Genomic DNA, 24,658 nt, shown 5'->3' on the forward strand with positions numbered 1-24,658 from the left:
AATCAAATTTCGCCGCCCAACAATATAATATTATCAGTATTTTTAAAATGCCGCCCACATACTAAAGTGCAGCTTAAGTGCCGCCCTAGGCGTGGGCCTATGTCGCCTACCCCTTGAGCCGGATTTGGTTGTCTTACAAATGTATAACATGGCAAAAAACTGTTTTACGCGGGATAGAACCACTTACTCCCTAGGTATATATAATAGAATCACCAAAATTCCACAACGCATAAGGAACAACTTTATCTGTGTCGTAGCGTTTTTAATTTTTTGATAGCATTTACCAATAATTTTTAATAATTAAATGAAAAAAACAAAAAAAATCCTATTATTCTCAAAATGATAACTTTAATATTATTTATGTTATCCTAATACAGATAAAGTTGTTCCCCATGTGTTGTGGAATTTTCCGTAATTACTATAAATACCAATGGTGAGGTTCTACCCCGCGCAAAACAGTTTTTGTTATGTTTTACATTTGTAAGACGGAGACAACGCATGCGGGTATTGCGTCCTATTAATTGTATAGGTATAGGACTTATAAATCTTGTCCGGTCGTCCGGACTACGGACGATGATTGACTTATAAAAGACGCACCTATACTTATTTATTATATTGTTATACTCATAACTAGTAAGTAGTCGATAACTTACACGTTAGGATTTAGATCAGGTACGCTAGTAGATAATATTGTTATTAATAGTATAAACTCGCGTGTCAGTTTCACAGAGTTAACCTTAATTTTTCTCTTTATTTTAAAGTTTTCAACGCAAAAACAAAATTCAGACGTGATATTCTGAAAACAAAAAAATCATTCCATATAAAGTCGTTAGTATGTGAATCATTTTATACCTAAAATGTTACGCAGTAGGTCTATTGTTTGCTTATCAATAACATGCGATGTGATGCAATGACGCCCGCAGAGGGGCAAAGGGGCCATTCCCCCCTGATAATTTTTGATTGCATATTTGCATCCACTTTAGTATCAACATCACTGTAATTATCATCGGATTGTAAATATTTATTATATTTTGCCATGGTTGTGATTTTATCCTTGCCGGTGCGTTTGATGTGATGCAAAACTTAGAGAAAATTAATATACAGCTCAGCTATAGCTACTGTCACTGTTCATAAATACGATCAAAAATCATTATAAATTATGTGTATTAAATGAAGTTTTAAAAATTTTATCCGTAGGTTAATTATTCTTTACATTATTTCGATTTTATATTAGATTGAAAGACTCAAGAGTAAGGCGCATTCGATACATAATATGATTAAAATAATTAATAATAAAAAATTTATTAAATTTAATGATTCACTAAAAATTGAATGGACCAATCGTGGGCCACTGAATCTTGTTTAAGGGACCATTAGCTCGCTATTGATGTTTTGTGCACCCCGGCATACCTATATATAGTTTTATATTTAAAAAGTTTTGTTTTCGATACTCTACCGCCATCTGGTGGTATTCATACCAATATCGAAGATATAATATTTATTATTGTATCGTCAACAATACCGTGGTATATGTTAACCTAACATTTTCATACAAAGTACAAACAATCCTTGGTATAGATGATAGGTACTATAATGTTATTACATTTCGCTTGTCATCCACTCTCAGAAATCTGAATACGGCTTTTTTAGCAACATCGTCGATAATATTGTTTGTCATCCAACTAACTAAGTGAACCGTTTTAAGCTTTACTTTTTCGTTGCATTTGGATTTAATTGTTATAAACCATGAAGAAGGCTGAAAAGAAAACCGAGGAAATGGTGAGACTTTTTCGTCAATAATATTATTTTTATTTCATTAGAAACTACCTATTTTGTTAATGTTTTTAATATGACAAATATTATATTTTATTAATTTGTTTTTAGTCCGAAGAGGACAAGAGACTGGAAGAAGAACTTCATATGTTGGTGGACAGAATATTAGTAAGTTATATTGTACTTTATTAATAGGAGGTATTATTGTTTATGTTTAGTTTATCCATATAGCAACATAATGTGTGGTACCTAGGTTGTAATATTTAACTATAGAACTAATCAATAGGTTAAACATATTTGATTTAAACATAATTTGTGGTCTTACAATGATATAAAGTTATTCTTATAAACTGTAACAATTGCCTATTGGTTATTACATTTTAATATCCTACTTTATTTATATAGGTACATGGGTATTGTTATTCATTATATATATTATACATTTTATATACATCCATTGAATTTTGAATTTTTTATTTTTTAGGAAAAAGATGCATCTCTTTATGAACTTGCATTAGAAACTTTACGTAAACTAATTCGTACATCGACAACATCAATGACCAGTGTGCCATTACCATTGAAATTCTTGCGTAGCTATTATGCACGTTTAAAGGAACGATGTGATACCATTGAAACTGATGAGAAAACAAAGGCTTTACTCTGTTCAGTTGTATCCATATTAGCTATGGGACAAGATAGAAACCTAAGAGATACATTACGTTATTGCTTGAGAGCTGGAGAAGTAGATGTTGGTGATTGGGGTCATGAATATGTTAGGTAAGTAAATAATATTGGCATTAGTATAATTATGATTATTATTAATATGAACTCTTAGGTTAATTTTTATTTATTAAAATGTTTTAATTGTGATTTACTTTAATGTAATTTAGACAGTTGGAAGCTGAGATAGCAGAAGAATGGAATAGTGATCAAGAAAATCGAAATAAATTACTTTCATTGATTAAAAAAATTGTGGCTTTTGATATGAAACACAATGCTGAAATTCAAGCTTGTGATTTATTGATGGAAATTGATCGATTGGATCTCTTACAAGTAGATAAATCAAATTATCTAAAAGTCTGCCTGTATTTAATTAAGTAAGTTTTTTTATTGTAATATCCAAATAAATTATACTTAAATATACAGTATAATACTAACAATAAATTATTAATTTATTTGAATTTTAAACCAGTTATGAATAAATAATATAAATAAATAATAATTTTAATTTAATTTTAATACTTAATAAAATTATATATTTTGTTAATTTTATCAGTTGTTCAATTTACGCTGTCGAACCTGAACGAACTAATATTTATAATGAAGTAATGAAACATTATTTGAATTTTGAAGAATACCCAAGAGCATTATGTTTGGCTATGTCTGTTAATGATACAGATACAATGACGAAAATATTTGTTGCATGCCAGGATCCGTAAGTTTTTTTATATCAATATATTATTCTCAAATAATTATTTTGTATTAGTGGGTTATCACAAACCACATACCTAATACTAGAATAAATTACAAATACAAAATAGATATAATATATATGAAGTGGTACAATGTCAAAACACAATATTCGTTTTAAACAATTTATTCATTTAAATTAAAGAGTGGTTTCCTAAAATTTTCTATGACCCTGTTCTCGTGTGTTGTACACATTCAACACACCAGATTTTTGCAGCACTGTTAAAGATTATGTCTAAGAAGTAGCAATCACTTGACGTATTTAACATTATTTTAAGAAACAACAATTATTTGTGTGTTAAATTGACACTTGTACATACCCATTTTATACACATCTAAAACAACTAATTTTGTTGTAAAATCCATGTTAAAATCAACACAGTTTTAAGGTAAATGGAAAATAAGTCCTTAAAGACTAAAATGTGATTACATTTAGATGGAGTTTGTGAAAAAGGGCTCTAGTTAGTTCTTAAAAATTAAATATACTTCTGTTTTGTAGATAATTTTAGGCCGGATCGACTGGACGTGGCACTGCAGTTTAGCTATCTCGATAGATAATATTATTGAGAATAAGATTGCCAAATATCAGTGCCACCAGTCAATCTAGCATAAAATTATTTTCAAAACAAAAGTATGATATTTAAATTTTAAAAACTGACTTGTGCCCTTTTTCACAACACCGTCTATTTGTACTTCTGTGTATATCTTTTTTTAATGTAACATGTAAAATGTAACTATATACCCGTAACGTAAAAATAATATTTTTATTTACAAATAAAAAAATAATTTAAAAATGTACAATTATGACTTTATTAGCGGCAACTTTTTCCGGCATTAGTTTTTAAGTAGCGCTTGGTATTCTTGTAGCTGTGATAATGGCTATGTAATGTCTATTTGATATACTTTTGTATATTATATTAATGTCCTTACTTTTGTGCTGAACAGAGTCGTACGAAAGCAATTGGCATATATGCTTGGACGGCAGTATGTTGGTTTAGAATTAAATGATGAGCCTAAGGATAAAGCAGATCTTACTAATATTATGTCTAATTCTCACATCAACGAACATTTTAATAGCTTGGCAAGAGAAGTAAGTCTTTCAAGTTAACATTTTTAATTAGGAATGGATAAGCATTGCTATGAATGTTTTTATTTATGCTGTTAATATAATTATTTTAGTTGGATATATTAGAACCGAAGACACCAGATGATGTGTATAAAACTTGGTTGGAAGGTTTAGTTTTACGTCCATCATACAATTTAGATGTGCCTGTAGACTCAGCACGACATAATCTTGCATCAACTTTTGTTAACGCTTTTGTCAATGCTGGATTTTCTAGAGACAAATTGGTGTCTGTTGAAGATGGCAACAAATGGATGTATAAAAATAAACAACATGGTACATTTCTGGAATTTTCTGCATAAATAAACTGATCATGAAAATGTAATTTGAAAGTGCTGTGTTCATTCAATGTGTGTACATTTTCAGGAATGTTGAGTGCAGCTGCTTCCCTTGGACTTATTCATTTGTGGGATGTCCATGGTGGGTTAACTCCAATTGACAAGTATCTTTATACATCTGAAGAATATATTAAAGTAAATATTGAGTTTTTATATCTTGTTATAAATTAATCATTTTTCTTTTGTAACCACCTATAATGATTAGGCTGGTGCTCTCCTTGCTTTGGGAATTGTAAATGTTGGAGTACGCAATGAATGCGATCCAGCTTACTCACTTTTATCTGATTATGTTTTACACGAGAGTGTTTTACTTAGAATTGGAGCTGTCTTAGGTAACTTTTTTATTTTTATAAATGTTATAAGTGTATATACAAGTGTATATCATATAATTTGCTTAGGTTTGGGACTTGCCTATGCTGGTACAAGACGACAAGATGTTATAACATTATTGTTGCCAGTTATGTCCAATAATAAATCTACACCAGAAGTTGTTGCATTGGCTGCTCTTTCTTGTGGAATGATTAGTGTAGGGGCTGCTAACCAAGATGTTATATCCACAATTCTACAAACTCTGGTGGATTTACCTTCTACAGAACTACAAGATGGCCATTATTCAAGATTTTTACCGCTTGCTCTTGGATTATGTTATCTTGGTATGGCTTCAATAAAATTTAGTCTACCCTTAAAGTACATAAATCTATAAATAATATTTTTACAACTTAAAGGTCTTAAGGACAAAGCTGATGCACTTGATGGGGATTTGAATGTATTAGCTGATCCATTTAAGTCCATGGCTAAAATGACAGTCAAAATGTGTGCTTGTGCTGGCTCTGGTGATGTACTGACTATTCAAGAGTTATTACATATATGTAGTGAACATTATACACCAGCTCCAGTAATTGTTAATTTAATAATTATTAGTTATTACTACTTATAAACTCTTATAAGTCTGTAAATATTTAATAATGATGTAATTTGTTTTTTAGAAAGAAGAAGTTTCTAAAAAACAAAGTGAAAAAAAAGATAAGGATAGTGACAAAAAAGAAACTACTACGTCTGCAGAAAAAGAAAAGGAGAAAGAAAAAAACAAAGAGACTGCTAGTAAGGACCTTTCAACCATGCAAGCTGTTGCAGCTTTAGCTGTAGCTGTTGTAGCTATGGGAGAAGATACTGGATCAGAAATGTGTACCAGAATTTTTGGACAATTAGTAAGACATTTCTATATACAATTAGAAATCATAGAGCTGTATTTAAATATAATTTTATTATTTTTAGGGTCGGTATGGTGAACCACCTGTAAGAAGAGCTGTTCCATTAGCAATTGCGTTGTTATCTATATCAAACCCTCAAATGAATATCATCGATGTGCTAAATAAATACTCCCATGATTTAGATGAAGAAGTAGCACATAATGCTATATTTTCAATGGGTTTGGTTGGAGCTGGTACTAACAATGCTAGGTAATAAAAAAAAAAAAAATATAAATAAGTAGGTATAAAAATGCAGTCTGATAAAATCTAATCTATAAGATTGTCTCAAAATAATTTAATACCAATTTAAATTTACAAAAATTTGTTTTTGAAGTAGAACATAAAGTCAAACAATGATAAAATATATAACCAATATGTCAAATCCTCCTGTGGCATATTTAGGAATTTTTTATGGGGAAGGTCCAGATAATTTTCAGAAAACAGCCTCGGGGGGCAAAGCCCCCCATACCACCCAATTACTCTTTATTAAATAAATATACCATATTTATAAGATGATATAAAATGTTTGAGTTTTTAATTATTAAATAATAATATGTACAAAACAAATTTAAATAAAGCGGGTATGTGGATGTCGCTCTGCTGTATAGTAGGTTACAAGTGGGTCAATGTATAATGGATTTTATTAAACTCGAATTCAATGATATAATATTATTGATAAGAAAAACGGTTCTGAGCGGAGACGGTTTGTCAGTCTGGATATTTTATATTGTTATTATTTATTATAGCCTGTATGTTGAATTAATATTAAAATATTTTTTTTATTTTATTCGTTTCTATAGTGATAAACAAAGCGTTAAAAATTAAAATCCTATTTTTAAGTGGTTTTTCGTATTTTTCTGTGGTTTTTCCTGCGGCATTAATTAACTATTGAGAAAATCAAAAAATGACCTCCTTAAAGTAACATCTTGATCCAATTTGCTAAAAGATTAGGTACATAGTATTGAAATCTATACTAAATCTACTATGTAAACATTTTTTATGCATACAAAAAAAAAAAATAAACACCATTGTAAAACCACTAGCATCACATTATTGCTCCGCTTAAAATCTAATGTAGTTATGTTATAACTTATAACTTTTATAAAAATATTTCCTTAAGGTTTGAGAATTTTAAGGTTGAAAAAGATCTCTCTGGAGTGGCTGTAGATACTGGCAATGTTCAAAACTACAAAATATTTGAACTAAAAAATGAACTCTGTATTTTTAAACCATTTTTGGTACCACTCATAACAAAAAAAATTTTTATTCTTATAATTACTCAAAAATCATAAAACAATGTGAATGCATTTTATCTATGCATCTATTGTTAACTTAACTCTATTGTAAGTAAGTTTGGTATAAATCATGACGTAACCAGATTGTGGCCCGCGCATGTGCAGTCTTATTATTCTGTTAGTACACTACAGACTACTGGGCAATCACAGCAGTCCTACCGTTCCGAGCCTACGCAATTTTTCCAAACTTATTTGGAATAGAGTAGAGAATTTGTGGTTTATAGAAGAAACACAGTATTAATTAAATTCATTCACATTACAACTACTTTTATGTTTATATTTTTAAAATTATTGATTTTATTGTTTTTAAACTTATTTTTTTTTTTGTCATTGTAAAACTCATGAGTTTATATAAATAATAATAAATTTGAAAATGTTCAGGTTAGCTACTATGTTGCGTCAGTTAGCTCAATACCATGCTAAAAACACTGGTCATTTGTTCATGGTGCGCATTGCCCAGGGTTTGACACACATGGGTAAAGGTACGCTATCATTGTCGCCGTTCCATACTGACAGACAAGTAATGAATCCTGTGGCTGTATCAGGTCTTCTTATCACACTATTTAGCTTCTTGGACACTCGTAACAGTAAGTCCATACTTTTAATAACATAATATTGTGGTATTTTTCATATATGTTAACATGAGTTATAATTTAAAAAAATTATTTACATATATATATTAAAATATTTGTTGTCCTCTAGTTATCTTAGGTAAGTCTCATTACTTACTTTACACTTTGGTCGTTGCTATGTACCCAAGATGGCTGGTGACTTTGGATGAAGACCTTGAGCCACTCCCTGTATCAGTTCGAGTTGGTCAAGTAAGTTTTTTTTACATTATAGTAGTCTTGTTTTATCCTCAATTGTTCAATGCATGCACTCCATCCCAGATAGAAATATATTTAAATTAAAATTATAAGGATGTAGTATTTCAAACATATTGTTCGTGGGTTAAAATCCAAGACTGTATATTTTAATCTTTTGACTTTGATATATTTCTTATGATTATAAAGGGTCTATGGCTATTTATGATTAGCATAAAATAATGGTAAATATTTAATTGAATTGATAAACCATTGCATTTTGTAGGCTGTTGATGTCATTGGAAAAGCCGGTACCCCTAAAACAATAGCTGGAGTACATACCCACACGACACCAGTTCTATTGGCAGTAGGCGAAAGGGCAGAACTCGCTACTGATGAATACAAATGTCTTACACCTGTCATGGAAGGATTTGTTATATTGCGTAAAAAGCAAGAAAACGAGTAATTTTTTTTTTTTTTTTCATTTATATATATACTTCTTTTTTTACACAAATTAGTTATGTGTGTCAATAAAAATTAATATTATTTGTAAATAATAAATCATAAATATTAATATTTATAATAGATTTTTAAATTTATTGTACCTTTTCTCATTTTTAGTATTAGTTATATCAACTACTGTGATCATCACAAGTATTACAGACCAAAAAGTTATTATAATGAATGGTTTTGTGACAAAAGTCTGTTTTTCAATCAAATTTCTGATAAAACAAATGCCTTCTGAAATTGGGAAATAGTGATTTACCGCATATCTCCAACCAAATAATTCACATGTGGGCCACCAAAGTCCTATGAGAAAAAAAAAATAAGATTTTTAAAATTATTATTGTTATTGATAATAATAATGTAGGACCTAACCTGAGACGTAGACGCATATTGTGAATTTTAAGTACAGTATTACTGTAATACCGAAATGATTTTTTACAACTGAACATAAGATATATCCTAAAAAAATTAATATAAGAATATTATTTTAGTTTTATATTTCAATGGACAGTACCAAAAAATAAATATACGCATACATGTACGAATAGTTTTCACCATATCTGTTTAAGGTGTTATAACTTATGCTGTATACTATACATTAGTGGGAATCAAGGAAAACAATTGTTGTATATATAAGTAAACTGGATAAAATATTTATTACAAACTGGCAGTCGTCTGAAATTACTGAAGCGAATAGACGATAAGTATTGAGTTATAAAATAACTATTATCAACAAAATGCATTTAATAATATTTCAGTATAAAACACTTGTATTGACTGACACTGAAAATTCCTGTACATTTATGTACAGAGTGGTTCATTTTACACAAGTTTTCAGTAAATTAAAAAAAATAAAATTACAAATTTAATTTAATTGTGTTTCAAAAATTTGAAAATGTACATTTTTTAACGAATTTTGCTGCGATTTAATATTTATACGATAACCAAATCATAGATTGTCAGATTGATCTAATGTGGTTAGTTTTGGTTAAGGTTTGTTCACGGATCATTGTTGTATAGAATACTGTGGGTCTGTTAAACATTGTATATTTTCACGGTTTTACGACAAAATTGCCTAAGTCGAACATCTTAACATACGTACAACTTCTAAATGTTATATACTTATATCTAAGTAGTAAGTTATAATCTAATTACCTAAGTGTATTCCGCAGACGCTCACAAGCAACAAACCCAAAAACACGTAGTAGAGATGTGTGCTGATAATATCGTATAGGAAGTGCACGTGTACGACCATAAACGCGTTCCAGACGACGGCAATCGGTACCTGAACGATAAGACGTGCCAGATATGACGTCCTACCGTCGTAATAACAGTCTTCGCCTGTGACCTGCTGTAGCCGAACGGCGATTGCTCCGTGAAAAAAGAATGCCAAACTAATATAATATGCACACACATAATATTATTATTATAATATGAGAGCGGTGTAGCACAATTTGTCTTTAGGGATACGAATATACAATATAATTTTGAACACAACGCGCAGGTATGATAATTAATATGTATATTATATTGTATACTTGCAGCGTCGATCTCGGTGCCTCGGGAAAATAGAAGAGAGAGAGAAAGATTAAATGCCCGCGAATAGGTACTTCCTGTCTTGTACATTTTATGTACGTATCTAACTACCTTTCTGTTGTCAGTCGTGGGCCATTATTATATTATTTATATTATACATTTTTTGGCTACATGTCTAGTCACCGAGGTTGAAAAATAACTATTTGTAGGTATATAATATGTGTGTATAGGTATTAATTAATTTTATTTTTATAATATGTACGTACCTATTAGCTATAGGTATAATAACAATAACATTAACATTTATTCAATATAAAAATATATAATGACACACAATATATTAGGTAGATACTTAAAGTATTTCGAAGTTATTTATTGTCCTGTAAATACTAAATACTAAATAGCTAGTAGACTTAATACCTAATTGCCAAAACGGTTTTAAAAACCGAGTTTTGGGTCTTGGTAACTCGCCTATTATAAACGATGGGTTTTACACTCAAATATAAAATGCTGTACTTATGTTACAATGTTACATACTTACATAATATAATAACACGGAACAATTTCACTTTTCATTTTTTTTTTTTTTTTAAACAACAAATAAAATGTAGGCCCCTGACTCGGCTGATTGTCCTAATTTCAAAATAGCAGGATATGGCCAAGCACAACAGGTGACCCCCCTCCCTACGCACGTCTCATATGTAGATAAGCTTCGTCCTATAGAATATAGATAGGACAGACAGGTTGTTATACTTACATGACAATCAGTCCTGAATTAACAAATCGTCCGTAAATAGGATATTCGCCGTTGGCATCGTACGTAATGTTCTGTGAAAACTATAGATAAAATAAAAGTTCTATATAAATTTAAACCTCAGCTTAGTATACAAGACGTGTACAAAATACAAGTATACAACCAAGTACTAGTCACTAGTCAGCAATGTCACCTTTAAAGAATCATCATTGATGTCCGTAACGTATTCCGTCATCATGTTGTGCGCGTAGTCCGATAGAAATTGTTTATAGAGTTCCGTTAGTTGATCTTTTACGACAGCAGATTTTCGCCCGTCTATAAATTATAATATATAGTAAATATGTACTTTTTTATTCCTTGTGATGTCATTACATGGGGCTGAACTGTTTTTACTGTTTTTGACTATGTAAGTAGGTTGTAGGTATGTTATTACTAATTAGTAATTAATAATATAGGGTCTAGGGATTTAGACTATTTGTATATAGCTAATATGATCAAAATATTGTTAAATAGGTACCTATTTGGTGTCATTTCAGTTTATAATAAAGGGAGCACAAGTTTTGACTGGCCATATTTTAACTTAAAAAAACCGCTCGCAAGCACACATTAATATATTAATATGTTCCTTTTCTTTACACACACACATACACACTATACATAACAACTTCCGTGCACATCCCTAGTAATTACTAATTTATCATCGTGACAATAATTTCATAGTACAGAATCTAATATTTTATTAACAAAATGAATGAATATAACAATGTGTGAATTAATAATATCGAGATACATTAATTGGGATATCGATTATAAGTCTTCTTGTATAGGTTCCAAAATCAATATATGAACATTTTGAATCGCCAATTTTAAAATAATTATTTAAACATTGTTTTTAAATTGGAAATTTTATTGAAGTACTTGTACAGTTCACAATATTTGACGTTTTCATACTAAAATAAATACCTATTTGAGGACAGCAAATTTTTGTACGATGAAAAACTTCATCAATCGAAGTTGGGCTATTTTTAATATTATTTACGCTTAAATCTTCAGGTTCGTCTTCTTATTTTTCGCCATATTTTATAATATTCTAAACTGTACTTATAGACGTATAGTGCTGCAGGTAGCCTTTATTTTTCATAAAAATAGCATCAGCTTTATATTATTAATTTTTATAAATTAATCAAAATGATGCGTTATTTGTACGATACGTTATGATCACGATAAATGCACGTTATCAAAAAAATAACAAAATATTCAAATTTGTTTGGTGTTTTGGTGTTGTTAGTTGTTAAATTGCAGTAGGTACCTACATATTTATCTGACTAATCAATTTTTCAAACTATTATAAAAATGATGCAATTGTAATAAGTCCCGGACGGCCGGACCTATTTATTACTTGATAGCTATAATAATTTACATAATGATTTTCGAGTAGGCAACATAAAATTGTTTTTATAATATAATAATAAACTTTATAAGTAGGTATATAAACTTATGGATTTTATTTTAGTTTTTAAATAAATAGGTACCTACCTCCTAACTACGTGTCTATTATATATTTAAAGAACTGCTTTATAATATTATTTTTTTAGTGTACCTAAACGTGATACTTTAGAAGCTTTGGAGACCCCTGCCCCTTACATTAAAGTCTACTGCTCGTTTTATACATAAGTGAATATTGTATTATACCGCCATACCGGTCATGTTCATTGTGATTATTATCTGACTATTTTCAAAATCAGCGTTGTTTTTTATTTTTCTTTCGATTCGCCGTCGCAGAGCCATTGTATAGTTTTTATCAAAGTACAGTAAGCACTGACTCCTTCCCACATCAGCATCTTCGAATAATTTCTGTAATCATATAATTTATTTGATGATTTTTAAGTGTACATCTAGATACGTAATAATTAATATAATGTGATTAACAATTAATAATAATGAAACTATGTATGTACTCTAATTTAAATATGTTATAAAATATATATTATTTTATATTTAGACAAAAGCCAGTCTCAATTAAGTTTCAGTCCGTCATGACTGTGCGTTCTATAAACAGTGTTTTTAAATACTAAAATCTTACTGATTCACAATTAAGTTGAACGATATTATAATATCAAATGATCTACACCAGGGTAGGTACTGCACTACTGCTGCTTTTCCAAATAATAATTGTAGTTTAAGTGTTTAGAGCAGGGGTCTCCAACCTTTTTTACGGCGGCCAAAATTGAGATACGCTTTGGCATCGCGGGCCAACATCTTTAGAGGAATAGATCGGTTAAGAAATTGAAGAATAGATAAGATTTATTTAGAAAAATTAATGTTTGTTTATACACTTTTTTATTTTATAATGAGTTTTTCTATTATAAGTTAGTGTTAGTACTTAGTACCTATATAGGTATAAATGATTATTATAAGCTGTTACGAAGAACACCAAAAGAAAATAACTTATTGAATTAATTAAATAAAATTAATTAATTATTTTTTCTTTTGGTGTTATTCGTAACAGCTTATAATAGTCATTTAATCAAAACATTAATTAGCTTGGCGGGCCAGTGAAAAACCCTTGGCGAGCCGGATTCGGCCCGCTGGCCGTAGGTAGGAGACTTCTGGTTTAGAGAGTATTATCAATATTCTATCTTTGGTTTGGATCAAAATAATACTAGGTACCTATATAGAAAGTGTATAGGTACATGATAATTTATAAGTTTTTACTATGATTTCATATAAAAAGTAATTTAAATTAAAAAAAGCGGGTAAGTGGGTGTCGCTCTGCTGTACAGTAGGTTACAAGTAGGTCACTGTAATGGATTGTGTTAAATTTGAATTCAATGATGATATATTATCATTACGCGTATAAGAAAAACGATTCTGGGCGAAGACGGTCAGTTAGTCTATGATATTACTAAGTAGGTACCTATATAATAATATGATATTATTGTGAATATATTTATTTATATATACAACCTATTTATGTGGAACCTCGTTTTAAATTTTCAATCCTTAGCTATAAAAGTTGAATATTTTATAAATTTTTAACTACAAAATAATTATTAAATTTTATATTTTAAAAATATTTCGTCAAAAATCGAATTTCAAATGCACATAAAAATTTAATTCGACTTTCTTGTAGACATTTTTTTTTTTTTATAAAGGTAGAAAAACTTATGATGAATATTGTTCACATTTTCAAATCTTAGATTTAAAAAGAAAAATTTTTATGAATTCTAACTCAAAATAATTTTGTTAGCATTTGAACTTTATATGCTTATAAAAAAATAATTGTGACTGGATTTTTAATATTTTTAAAATGTCATTGTAACAATATATTAAGAGCCTTGTATTCAATTTTCAAGGTTTTTTACTTCACAAATAAAATTTATTGACATTCATAAAAAAAAAAAAACTAAAAAAATATATCGTGTATGTGTGATGTTACTATTACAATTTGTAATATCATACTGTTAAAGTGTTCACAAGTTCATTATACAGTGCATTAACAAATACTCAGGAAACTAACACAAATTGGAGTTTAATCCAAAAGTTAGCTGTATAAGTTATATACACGTTATTATACTGCCTATAGACAGTGAACAATGCCCACACTGGTACCTATAAACAATATATTATCATGGCTCGTGTGTGTTGGTAGGTCATAAGTATAAAAACTATTTCACTGACCACAGGGAAAAACAATTTTAAGTGACGACTGATGAACATATTACTCATAGGTTCGATCGTCTCATTATTGTAGTCACCCAAATCTTCGTTATGCACCATTATAAACACGTTTAGTTTTGGGTACGCCGAAAACGACCAGTGCACGGCCAATGGAAACAGAATTACGCACGCAAATGCAGAAAATGATAAGCTGTAAACATACGCAAGAACACAAACATTTATTTATTATTATTCGACTTCTGTCAATAATAATTATACTTAATTTATACTTCTGTATACAGAATAGAATTACTAATTACTAGCTAAAAATACCAAAATATTGCGACAAAGCATATTATTGTTATTATGTCGATATGAGCTAGCGAATGTAGTTGTTTTAATTCTTAAGCCGTTAACCTGTTCATTTCTAAAAAAAAAACATAGGTAAATGTTGTTTAATGGATAATGCTTTAACAAAATATAATATTATAGCCTATAGAATTTACAAAGTAATATTAAAAAAATACGAATAAATTATTCAAATGATTATTTATTTTTATTTTGTATCGTTTGGACCTTCACTTCCACGAATCTATACGATTTCGTCAGTTTCGATGTGTTGAAAAAATGTAAAAGCCTTCCGGTATATGTGTTGCCGACTATTGAACCATTTATTATAACTATAACTATAACTGGAAATATAACGATGGGGGTATCAGTAAGAATTATTTTTTATTAATTACTATTATTATTATTATTGTTATTATTATTATTATTATTATTACTACGATTGTTGCAGTCAGGTAGTAGAAATCGTTAATAATTATGTTTAAAATTCGAATGTCTTACATAATATGCTAGGTAATAATATTATATACGATATTATAAAAATGAACCAGAATAATTCTCCCGCGTTACCTGCAACTCCTATATATATTATTATATACATCGTTTATTATCGTTGAGCATGCATTAGCCGCACCCAAGTTGCATGTGTAGACAACGGATTGCGTATTTGGCATATTAACATATAATATATCAGATTACTCGTGTAAAGTATATGTGTTATTTGGAATTGTAGAAAGATCGAAATTATCCAACGTTTAATAAATAACGTGTGATGCACTGCAACTGCTGTGGAATGTAAGTGGGCTATATAAATATTATGCATATTATATTCAGTTGTACTGGCCAAATACCGGCAACGTAGGTACCTATCACATATTTTAAAATAATTTATATATGTAATATGTATATATATATAGGTTAGGTTAGGTTATATATATGTAGGTATATTAAATTATTACCTTCATACTTGATATATAATATTATATCACAAGCGTTCCATTAAAACTCAAAAGCACTAATTTCTAACGTCCCCTTGTCTAAATTTTACCGGAAAGCAAAAAAAAAAATGTTTAATCATACGCGGTTTCCTAGAGGTTTAACTGATATGTATTCAATCAATGAGCAGTTGCAGACATCGTGTAATATTAAAGATTATATTTTGAAGAATAATAATTAATAATATAAGTAAAGAAAAATATTATATATTTTTAAATGTAGGTATGTCACAAACTTAATTCCTTTTAGTTGGACAACCACAGTATAATATTTTCACGACGGTTATGACTGTTATAACTTATGAGCTTAACAATGTTGCACTTTTTATTGACAACTACATTGCAGAGAGTGTCTTAGTGTCATACGGTCGCCATAAACCATATTAGGAGATCAGATAAACCAAGAAGAACGGATATTGTTACGATTGCCAACAGGGGCGTCATAATTTTCAGACAGTTTAGATGATTTTGTAATTTTGTTTTTAACAGTATATAAAATTGTTTAGAAATACTGCTTGGGGGCGGCCCCTAGACCCCTCTCCCCCTGGAAACTCCCCTGATTGCTGAAAATCTCGATATAAGTAACTGTACTAATAAATATCTTATTAGTTATTAGGTACCTTCAAATTTTGATGTTTAGTATTATTGTAATATTAAAAGTGATTTATGAAATCGTGCAATGCAATAGGTACATACGTACAGTACATATTACATTGCGATTAGCCGTTTATGAGATCCTGCTTACAACACTAAATTAAAATTGTGGATACCTACTTAAATTTAACTGAATAACCTATATTCAAAAACATTATGATTTTATGACGTACCTAACGTGAATATAAACCACCATGATACTCAAAGCATCAATAACGTGTAGCTGGAGGCAGCTGTAGTATATTATATGTATACCGGGTGATCAACAAGGTTTTTCTAAAAAAAAAAATAATATTTTTTTATTTTTTACATTTTTTTGCTCCTTATTTCAAATTAGAACCTTATTTTAGTACTTTGATATACAAAAATAAAATTTTGGATGAGTGTTTTATGAGTTCTATCTTATAACTCGATAAGTGTTTAAAGTTTTTTTGAGCAGAGTGGAGAGTGGAGTGGTACAGAGTTTTTAAATACGTATAATAATTATAAGTTATAACTAATAATCTAATTTTCTGAAATTTGATTTTGATAGATCTTAATACTCTCTTCGATTATGAAGATAAAAATGTATGAAAAAACGTTTGTTTTTTGAAATACTTAATAAGTGTCTTACGTTAAATGGATCACCCAGTATTTGTGTGCGTGGCACAAAATCAAGATTATTTTCTTACAAACATTTAACACGGTGATTAGAATCGGCGTAGATATATAATTGCAATGACATCGCATTTATAAATATAGGTATATAAATAGGTGTTAACTTATATAATACTAATATTTTATTAAGTTAATATCGTTAAAGGACGCTTACGAATACATTCTGATCAAAGTCCAAATGTTTTTTAGTATTAGTGCCTGTAGTACGCTTTTTTGTTTTTTGGGTTCACTGAGTTCCTAAAATCAACAAACAAAATGGTGAATTTATTATTTCAACAAAATAATTCAAAACCTATTTGTTAAAATAGTTATCATTATTTTTGTAGACATCAAAATTCATAATAATGCATGTTCGATGTTCGCCTGCCTACGAAATTATTTTATCATAATACTTATAATGGTTATTCTTATAAAACACACAATACCCGTTGGCAGAAATGGGGGGGGGGGGGCTTAAGAAGGCTTAGCCCTCCGCTCACATTGATGTTAACAATGTTAGTCCCTTGCCATTTTAATGGATTTCCGCCTATGAGTCGATAACCATGGCCATCTCTCTATTATGCCATTAAAAAGTGTGAATAGTAGGTACTTAATTAATTTAATTTTTATGTTTGTAAGTTTATTACGCCAATAAACCAAATAAAAATGTAAACAAAAACGGTATATAAAATATTAATACATCAAGTCATTGGCATAATGATATAATACTACTGGGCCAGGGCCTAATAAATACATCTGATTTTAGGGGATACACATATTAATTTTACTGGTATACCTTTGGGTATACCTTTGGCAAAAAAAAACCTGTGAGGGCTGTAACACCCAAAATATACACCCTCTTTTATATACCACATACCTTACACATTAATATTTGACACACATTTGTCATTCAGGGACACACATTGATTTTCAAGGGACACAGTATTTTAGCCCCGCGGGTACTGTCTATTGCCATAAAAAATATATATTACCTATATATTACATACCATTATCTATAATACCGTCTAATATTTATTGATTTTTTTCTGATTTTAATACTTAATGTATACATTTTAATATTTACTGTATTGAACGTGGAACTTAGTAATGACGTATATTGGTGCGAAATACGATCATTAAAGATCGATAATCTCCTGATTCTTTTTTCCGACTTAAAAATAAACATATAGGTATGGTTAATTATGGTGTACATGAAATAGACACTTAAATAATTATAATTGTATGTGTTACAGTATTCCTGTGCAGTTTATCTTTGGCGAATATTATTGCTGCAAACAAATCTTCTACGCAAGACGTTTTAAATTTTTCCATAAGATTTTTTGTAGTGTCTTCTCTTATAATTTTTCCATTCATCAATATTCCAATCTGGTTTTAGTTAAAGCCTTGTTAGTTGTAATAATGTCGTTTTAGGTGAAAAATAACAAGAACATTAGTCATTACGTGCGTAACTGCCGTTTCCATAAAGCAAAAATTATTGGAAGCCGATACGATTATTGTACATTTTCTGGATAAGTTAATATATGTTAAAAGTGTCCAAATACTAGAACATGTAAAAAATATGAACACATATTTACATAATGAAACTAGAAGGACAATAATATGAACAAATCTAGAGACCCTACATATGCGGAGAACATAATATTATATTTTATAGCATAGATGAGTAAATATTATTTAAACATAATTTTCGTTTTATTTGTTTTGCAATCGAGAAAAAATGTATAGGTACTCGAATATAGTTCGTTGCTTACTTGCTTATCTTTTTTAATTCACAGACTTGGAGTCTATACGGTCTACCTCTTTATAGTACATGGCCGCAAGGTGGGTTGCCAAAATATGGTCGATCGCGGGCGGTTACAAAGACTATCGTATTTATTTGTATAATATTCTGCGATAATACTGAATGTTGTTGTTATGACTAATAAATTGTCACTCGCAGATTATTTACATCTTAAAGAACAGCTAGTGTCGACAAATTTAGTTTTTTCAAGTTGATTTTTAAAATAAAATGTCTGTAAACAAATCTTCAAGGAAATTTCTGGCTTCCCCCGCCATATAAATTACTCGGGTAAATTATTATTATGTTTTGCGCCTCTGCAGGGCCTTGGACTAATAATGTTCGATAACTAAATCCGTGCGGTGCAAATATTACCTTAAGGCAAGATTAACACATAATATACCTACGTATGATCCAAACCAGTATCCTGCTACCGTACGACCTGATAATATTTCTACGAGAATGTAATACGTTAACCCAATAATGTACACAACCTGTTAGTTTGAAGGAATATCACGTAATCGTTCAAACAACCGTAAAGTATTTAAGTATATATTATTTAATAATAGAATTTTTCAAGTTGACCGGAAAGATCTATAATTGTATAAATTATTACGTACGTTACCTATATAGTACTAGTACTGACTGCTAACCTCTTGGATTTACTAGTAATTAGGAAATGTGCTATGTTAATGCTATGTACGTTGTGTTAAATATATAGTTTAGAGAACAGTTAACATAATATTTATATTGATTATATGCTTAAGTTTTGCCCGCGGTACAACAAACATATTAATTCATCATTTGATGATATTATGATAATGTAAAAAGGAGTGAAACCACCATATAGAACGATAAAAAAGAACTTATAATATAATTAATATTAGACATAGGTACAAATTACAAATAATACTGTCATACTGAAGTACGGATCGGTATTGACATGGAAAGAAAAAAAGGGTTCAACATTAGCTATAATATATATTATATGGTTTTAATAATAATATATTATATTATATTATTTAAATATATTTTAATATATGGTTTAATTAGGTATATATTATTATGTTGCAGCATAGGAATAGTTAGGGGGGCTAGGGAGGCTTAGCCCCCTAGTTCGAATAATAGCCTCCCACGAGTCGTTACATATCTGTCCCTGGAAATGCTAAGCCCCCCCCAAAAAAAAAAAAAAAATTAACCACCCTACGCCTATGTTTGCAGCTTTAATAAGGCTATTTTCTTCTTTATAATAATTTAAATAATGACATTGTACATAATATTATGACAAATGTAATTAAAGAACTTATCGTGTACGTGGATATAATTGCTTTATACAGAGATCATAAACAGTTTAATGTACCTACCTAATAATTAATATATATATATGTAACCCAGTTAACACCATATTGATGATTGCAAAGGGGATAGTGGGTCGTCTTATGGGACATCATCATCATGTGTATTAAAGAACAATCTACATATATATTAGATATAGTCATATAGATACGATTTAAGCAACATACATAATCCGCTCAAGTATATATAATGAATAATAATAAACGATTCTTGATACATGTAACAACAATAATGCATAGTACAATGAAAAAGGTTAACCTACTTTTTTAACGTTACGGAGTCCATGCCAGTAGTGATGTCGTCTAAAATAACAACTTCGGGATCGTGTAGAATTGCTAACACCAGAGATAAAACTTTCTTCTGGCTTAATCTTGAGAACATAATATTATATTAGTTAATAGTTATATAACATACGATAAAACCAATAAATTAATAATTATAATTTATGGTAGGTACCGTCCTATCCACCTAGTAAATGGTTGTTAAATAATTATTAGTATTTAGTATTTAGTATCTATTAGAATTTAGACAGATATGAATATATGATTAACAGTTCATATCTATATGTAAATTTATTAAAATTAAAATTATATTTTTAAGTAATTGCCTGTATAGTGTATATGTTACGGGTAAAGTACAAAATATGGTTAGTGTTCACATTATCCGGGTAATGTGTACACTATACCTGTACCTATTGGATAAAGTAAAAATACTATTTATAAAACGTTTATTTCGTACTTTACTCGGGTATTAATTTACACATTATCTACGACTGAGTGGGTAAAGTACTTTGATAAAATGTATACGATAAAATAACGATTGTAGATAAATGTTTATGAAGAAACACACGGAATAATATTTAATACGTCTATAAGTGATTATCAATATTACGAACTCGGTAATAAAAATGGCACTCTTCATCAACTTTATTCCAGACATCAATTTACTGTATGCTCTGAACCATTAATAGATATTTTAGAAGTTTTAGCCACAAAAAAATCTTTGCTTGAAATAGCTAATGAACAATCTTTTTCCGGTGGTCAAGGTTTTAAGAAGTGTTTATGTAAAACTAAATGCTTAACAAATAAATGTAAATGCAAATTCGGGGGAATACTTTGTAATTCTAAATGTCATCCAAACTCAAATTGTTCTAATAAATAATTGTATTTCGCTTTTAAATTTTAATTAAGTAAATAGTAAAATTGTTCAAATATATCATTTATAGTTTAATACTAATAATAATAAATAATTTTTTTTTGAATTAGTATAATTTGGTTTTTGCTACTAGAAAGACTTTGTATAATCTGTACCATTTTAAGTGTTTGATGCGTTGGTCATGTTGTACCGACGTTATAAGTTTACGGTTATAGTTATACGAATACATTATCCACAGCACACTGGATAATGTATACATTACACTGTTCGTATGGATGAGGTTCACATTACCCGGGTAATATGTACACTAACCGTTTTTGTACTTCACCCGTAACATATACACACCACATGATAAAGGTAAATGGTAAAAGTGTGTTTTTGTACATACAATTATGTAGACTACATTTTAATTTATCATAATTATTTACTCACACGAATTAAGATTTATAACTTCTATTTTGTAATTGTAATTATTTAAGTTGTAATTAGTAATTTAGTACGTATACTATATTACCTATTTACTGTTATTCAGTTATTGTATATAGTATATAAGTACATTATAAAAAATGTAAGTATCAGAAATAAATATATGCATTTTTGTATGCATACAAGAGCAATATAATAATAGTTTATATTTTATGCACTCCAATATGGAACATCACTCAAACCCCCTCATCGCTCAACTTCACACCAACGCCCTTCCAGACAACCCAGCCAGACGCCTCAAACGTGAATGGCCCAGAGATCTTCTCAACGCACATTAAACTCAACGTGTTTATTACTATCTCTCCCTAAATTACCACCCACGTAGGAATTTCTAATGTGAAACTCCTACTCATTGTCTTTTTCTCACTGCCTCATTTTATATTCTTTCATTCAAATTTACTTATTGTACCATTTTAGTATAGATTGTAAATTTTCACAAATAAACGACATTTAAAAAAAAAAAAAAAATAAACAAAATTTGAATAAATTATGAAATAACCATTGTAGACGGGATATATGCCTATATTTAATCATAATAGGTATCATGGATTTTTAACAAAATAGTATTCTATACATTATACAATATACAATATACCTACATAAATATTAAAATAAATATTGTAATATTATTATGTTATTGCAGTGTTTTTTTTTTTAACAGGTATTAAGGTTTTCATCAACTGTCATTTTAAGTTATTGTATTATAAAATGGATATATTATATATTGTCATATTGATACCGTTATACGATTATATTTGGATACCTATGTCCTATATGTTACCTATTCGAAAATACGTGTTAAATAAAAAAAAACAATCAAGAATGCGGGTGTTCATAATATACAGGATGATTCACCAAGCATGCTCAGTGCTCACCCCTATTTTTAACTTTGGTAATGCAATTTTTTAGTATACTTCAAGACCATATTTTCAAATTCTTGAGATTTTTGTACTAGGTATATGTATATAACTAGTGTTCTGTGGAAATACAAATTTCTGTTTTTAAAATAAAAACGTTCCTTTTTTACTGTAAATAATTAATTAATAATTTTTTTGAAAATTTTGATATACATGTACCTAACTCAAAATTCAAACTAGTAGTTTCTCAGTTATTTTTTTTTTTATAGTTTATACTATAAGGATAATAGTCCTTAAAAATAATTTTTACAGAAATATAAAATATATGTAATATTGGAACTCGTATTTATACTTAGACATCTTTTTACAAAATATTATAAACACTGATAGATTAATATTTATTTGGATAATTACTAAAATTTTAAAATCATATAGCCTCCCTATCTTCCAAACCCATTATATCATGGACCTATTATCCTTAGTACACAAAGTTAAATAACTCAAAAACTACTCGTTTGAATTTTGATTTTGACTCGTCAGAATTTTCACAGGACACTCCTTTAGTAGTACAAACAATTGCAAGAATTTTAGAATATGGTATATTTAAAAATTTAAAAATCAGATTTTGAATAGTTGCGAAATAAATGAGAAAAAAGGTATGAGCATACTTGATGAATCATCCTGTATAATATAGGTAATCTTATAGACTATAGTCTAGTCGTACTCATAGTCCACAAGTTACCGTGAAAACACATATTTTTCAAATATCAATTTGTCTATAATATTGAATTAGGCATATGAAACATACAAATACATTGGGTACCTATATAATATGTACCAACATATAACTATACGCAACTATGTACTATATACAATATGCTTTTTGTCATGGATTTAAAACGAACCTTAGTTGATCGACCAAGAAGTTCGTGTTCACAGGCAGCCCGGTCATCGGTACTATGCTCTTGTACCTGTCTACGATTTGGGAAACGATTAGCCCGTTGACGGCACCGATAAAGTACAGTAGGTGATATATTCGCATCGGTCCAGGCACATCGAAATTCTGTGGCCATTAGACAGAAACAATAATTATAGACGATGTGAAAAATAAATTACACAACTGCAATGTTAACCACCATAGGCAAATCCCCAAAAATGCGTACCTGCGGGGCAAACCCGATCTTGGGATGTCGCCTCGTGACTGTCTGCTCCGGACCGACACCACTGCCCCCTGGACCACCTGTCGTGCCACTGCCACCGGAGGTCACTGGAACGTCGTCCGTCATTATCACGTCACCACCGTCTTGTTCCAAAATGCCCGACAGACACCTCAGCAATACTGACTTGCCCGAACTATTTTCGCCCAATACGGCGTAACTATATGTATGTGCATAATATGTTGTGTACAGAATACACGTTAAAACATCAGTTACTTGTACCTATATTCGTTTAAGTACCATTTTATATTTTCAATTTTCCATAACATGTATAACTTTAAAGTTATCGTGAAAACTTACGTACTTTCGTAATCGGTCAAAAGAACGTTTATAATGTACCTATGTCTTATACATTACGTGATTGCGACTACATTATTGGCGCGGTAAAAAGTACCTAATTATCTCATTGCCATAAACAGAGGATTTGTTCCTCTCGTTGTTTAAAATAAAATACTGTTTATCATTAATAGATTAATATGGAAGTATTAAAAGTGAAAGGTTAAAATATATAATTATAGCCGAGGACCTGCGTTACTAGATTATGAATTTCTCACAAAACCAACCTTAGGGTTAGATTTTTGGGGGACACAATAATGAAACTTATAACAAATTGTTTTGCGCTAATCGGTAGTATGACCTTTACTGAA

General features: G+C 29.5%; 3 protein-coding genes across 3 annotated transcripts; 1 reads left to right on the forward strand and 2 right to left on the reverse strand.

The window, feature by feature from the left end:
* The first annotated feature begins 1,604 nt into the window (after positions 1-1,604).
* Positions 1,605-8,635, forward strand: LOC132951615 (26S proteasome non-ATPase regulatory subunit 2). Its single transcript, XM_061023427.1, has 16 exons — positions 1,605-1,779; positions 1,885-1,941; positions 2,258-2,550; positions 2,664-2,870; positions 3,050-3,208; positions 4,189-4,333; positions 4,423-4,642; positions 4,733-4,839; positions 4,910-5,036; positions 5,103-5,357; positions 5,430-5,599; positions 5,691-5,912; positions 5,980-6,164; positions 7,631-7,836; positions 7,952-8,070; positions 8,339-8,635. The coding sequence occupies exons 1-16, from the start codon at positions 1,747-1,749 to the stop codon at positions 8,516-8,518; spliced, it is 2,685 nt and encodes an 894-aa protein (XP_060879410.1). The 5' UTR covers positions 1,605-1,746; the 3' UTR covers positions 8,519-8,635.
* On the reverse strand, positions 8,630-24,266 carry LOC132951616 (uncharacterized). The gene is made up of 10 exons (XM_061023428.1): positions 23,958-24,266; positions 23,700-23,857; positions 20,559-20,666; positions 14,531-14,720; positions 12,550-12,703; positions 11,043-11,164; positions 10,853-10,932; positions 9,715-9,953; positions 8,932-9,018; positions 8,630-8,862 (listed from the first exon to the last, which is right to left on the reverse strand). Exons 1-10 carry the CDS (start codon positions 24,078-24,080, stop codon positions 8,630-8,632), a joined length of 1,494 nt encoding a protein of 497 aa, XP_060879411.1. The 5' UTR covers positions 24,081-24,266.
* Positions 17,314-18,624, reverse strand: LOC132952011 (uncharacterized). The gene is made up of 4 exons (XM_061024123.1): positions 18,604-18,624; positions 18,394-18,528; positions 18,227-18,313; positions 17,314-17,400 (listed from the first exon to the last, which is right to left on the reverse strand). The coding sequence occupies exons 1-4, from the start codon at positions 18,622-18,624 to the stop codon at positions 17,314-17,316; spliced, it is 330 nt and encodes a 109-aa protein (XP_060880106.1).
* Positions 24,267-24,658: the final 392 nt, after the last annotated feature.

Source organism: Metopolophium dirhodum, chromosome 9 (assembly GCF_019925205.1).
Source record: "Metopolophium dirhodum isolate CAU chromosome 9, ASM1992520v1, whole genome shotgun sequence".
Lineage (NCBI taxonomy): Eukaryota > Metazoa > Arthropoda > Insecta > Hemiptera > Aphididae > Metopolophium > Metopolophium dirhodum.

Excerpts from the sequence above, each read along its gene's own strand:
- LOC132951616 (XM_061023428.1), bottom strand. The coding sequence starts at position 24,080 with ATGACGGACGACGTTCCAGTGACCTCCGGTGGCAGTGGCACGACAGGT. Across the intron at positions 23,858-23,957 it reads AGATCGGGTTTGCCCCGCAG|AATTTCGATGTGCCTGGACC; the intron begins GTACGCATTTTT and ends TAATGGCCACAG. Across the intron at positions 12,704-14,530 it reads TAAAATTGTTTTTCCCTGTG|AAATTATTCGAAGATGCTGA; the intron begins GTCAGTGAAATA and ends ATATGATTACAG.
- LOC132952011 (XM_061024123.1), bottom strand. The coding sequence starts at position 18,624 with ATGGAAACGGCAGTTACGCAC. Across the intron at positions 18,529-18,603 it reads TGGAAACGGCAGTTACGCAC|ATTGGAATATTGATGAATGG; the intron begins GTAATGACTAAT and ends AACTAAAACCAG. Across the intron at positions 17,401-18,226 it reads TAAGTTCCACGTTCAATACA|GAACTCAGTGAACCCAAAAA; the intron begins GTAAATATTAAA and ends TGTTGATTTTAG.
- LOC132951615 (XM_061023427.1), top strand. The coding sequence starts at position 1,747 with ATGAAGAAGGCTGAAAAGAAAACCGAGGAAATG. Across the intron at positions 1,780-1,884 it reads AAAAGAAAACCGAGGAAATG|TCCGAAGAGGACAAGAGACT; the intron begins GTGAGACTTTTT and ends ATTTGTTTTTAG. Across the intron at positions 4,334-4,422 it reads TTAATAGCTTGGCAAGAGAA|TTGGATATATTAGAACCGAA; the intron begins GTAAGTCTTTCA and ends TAATTATTTTAG.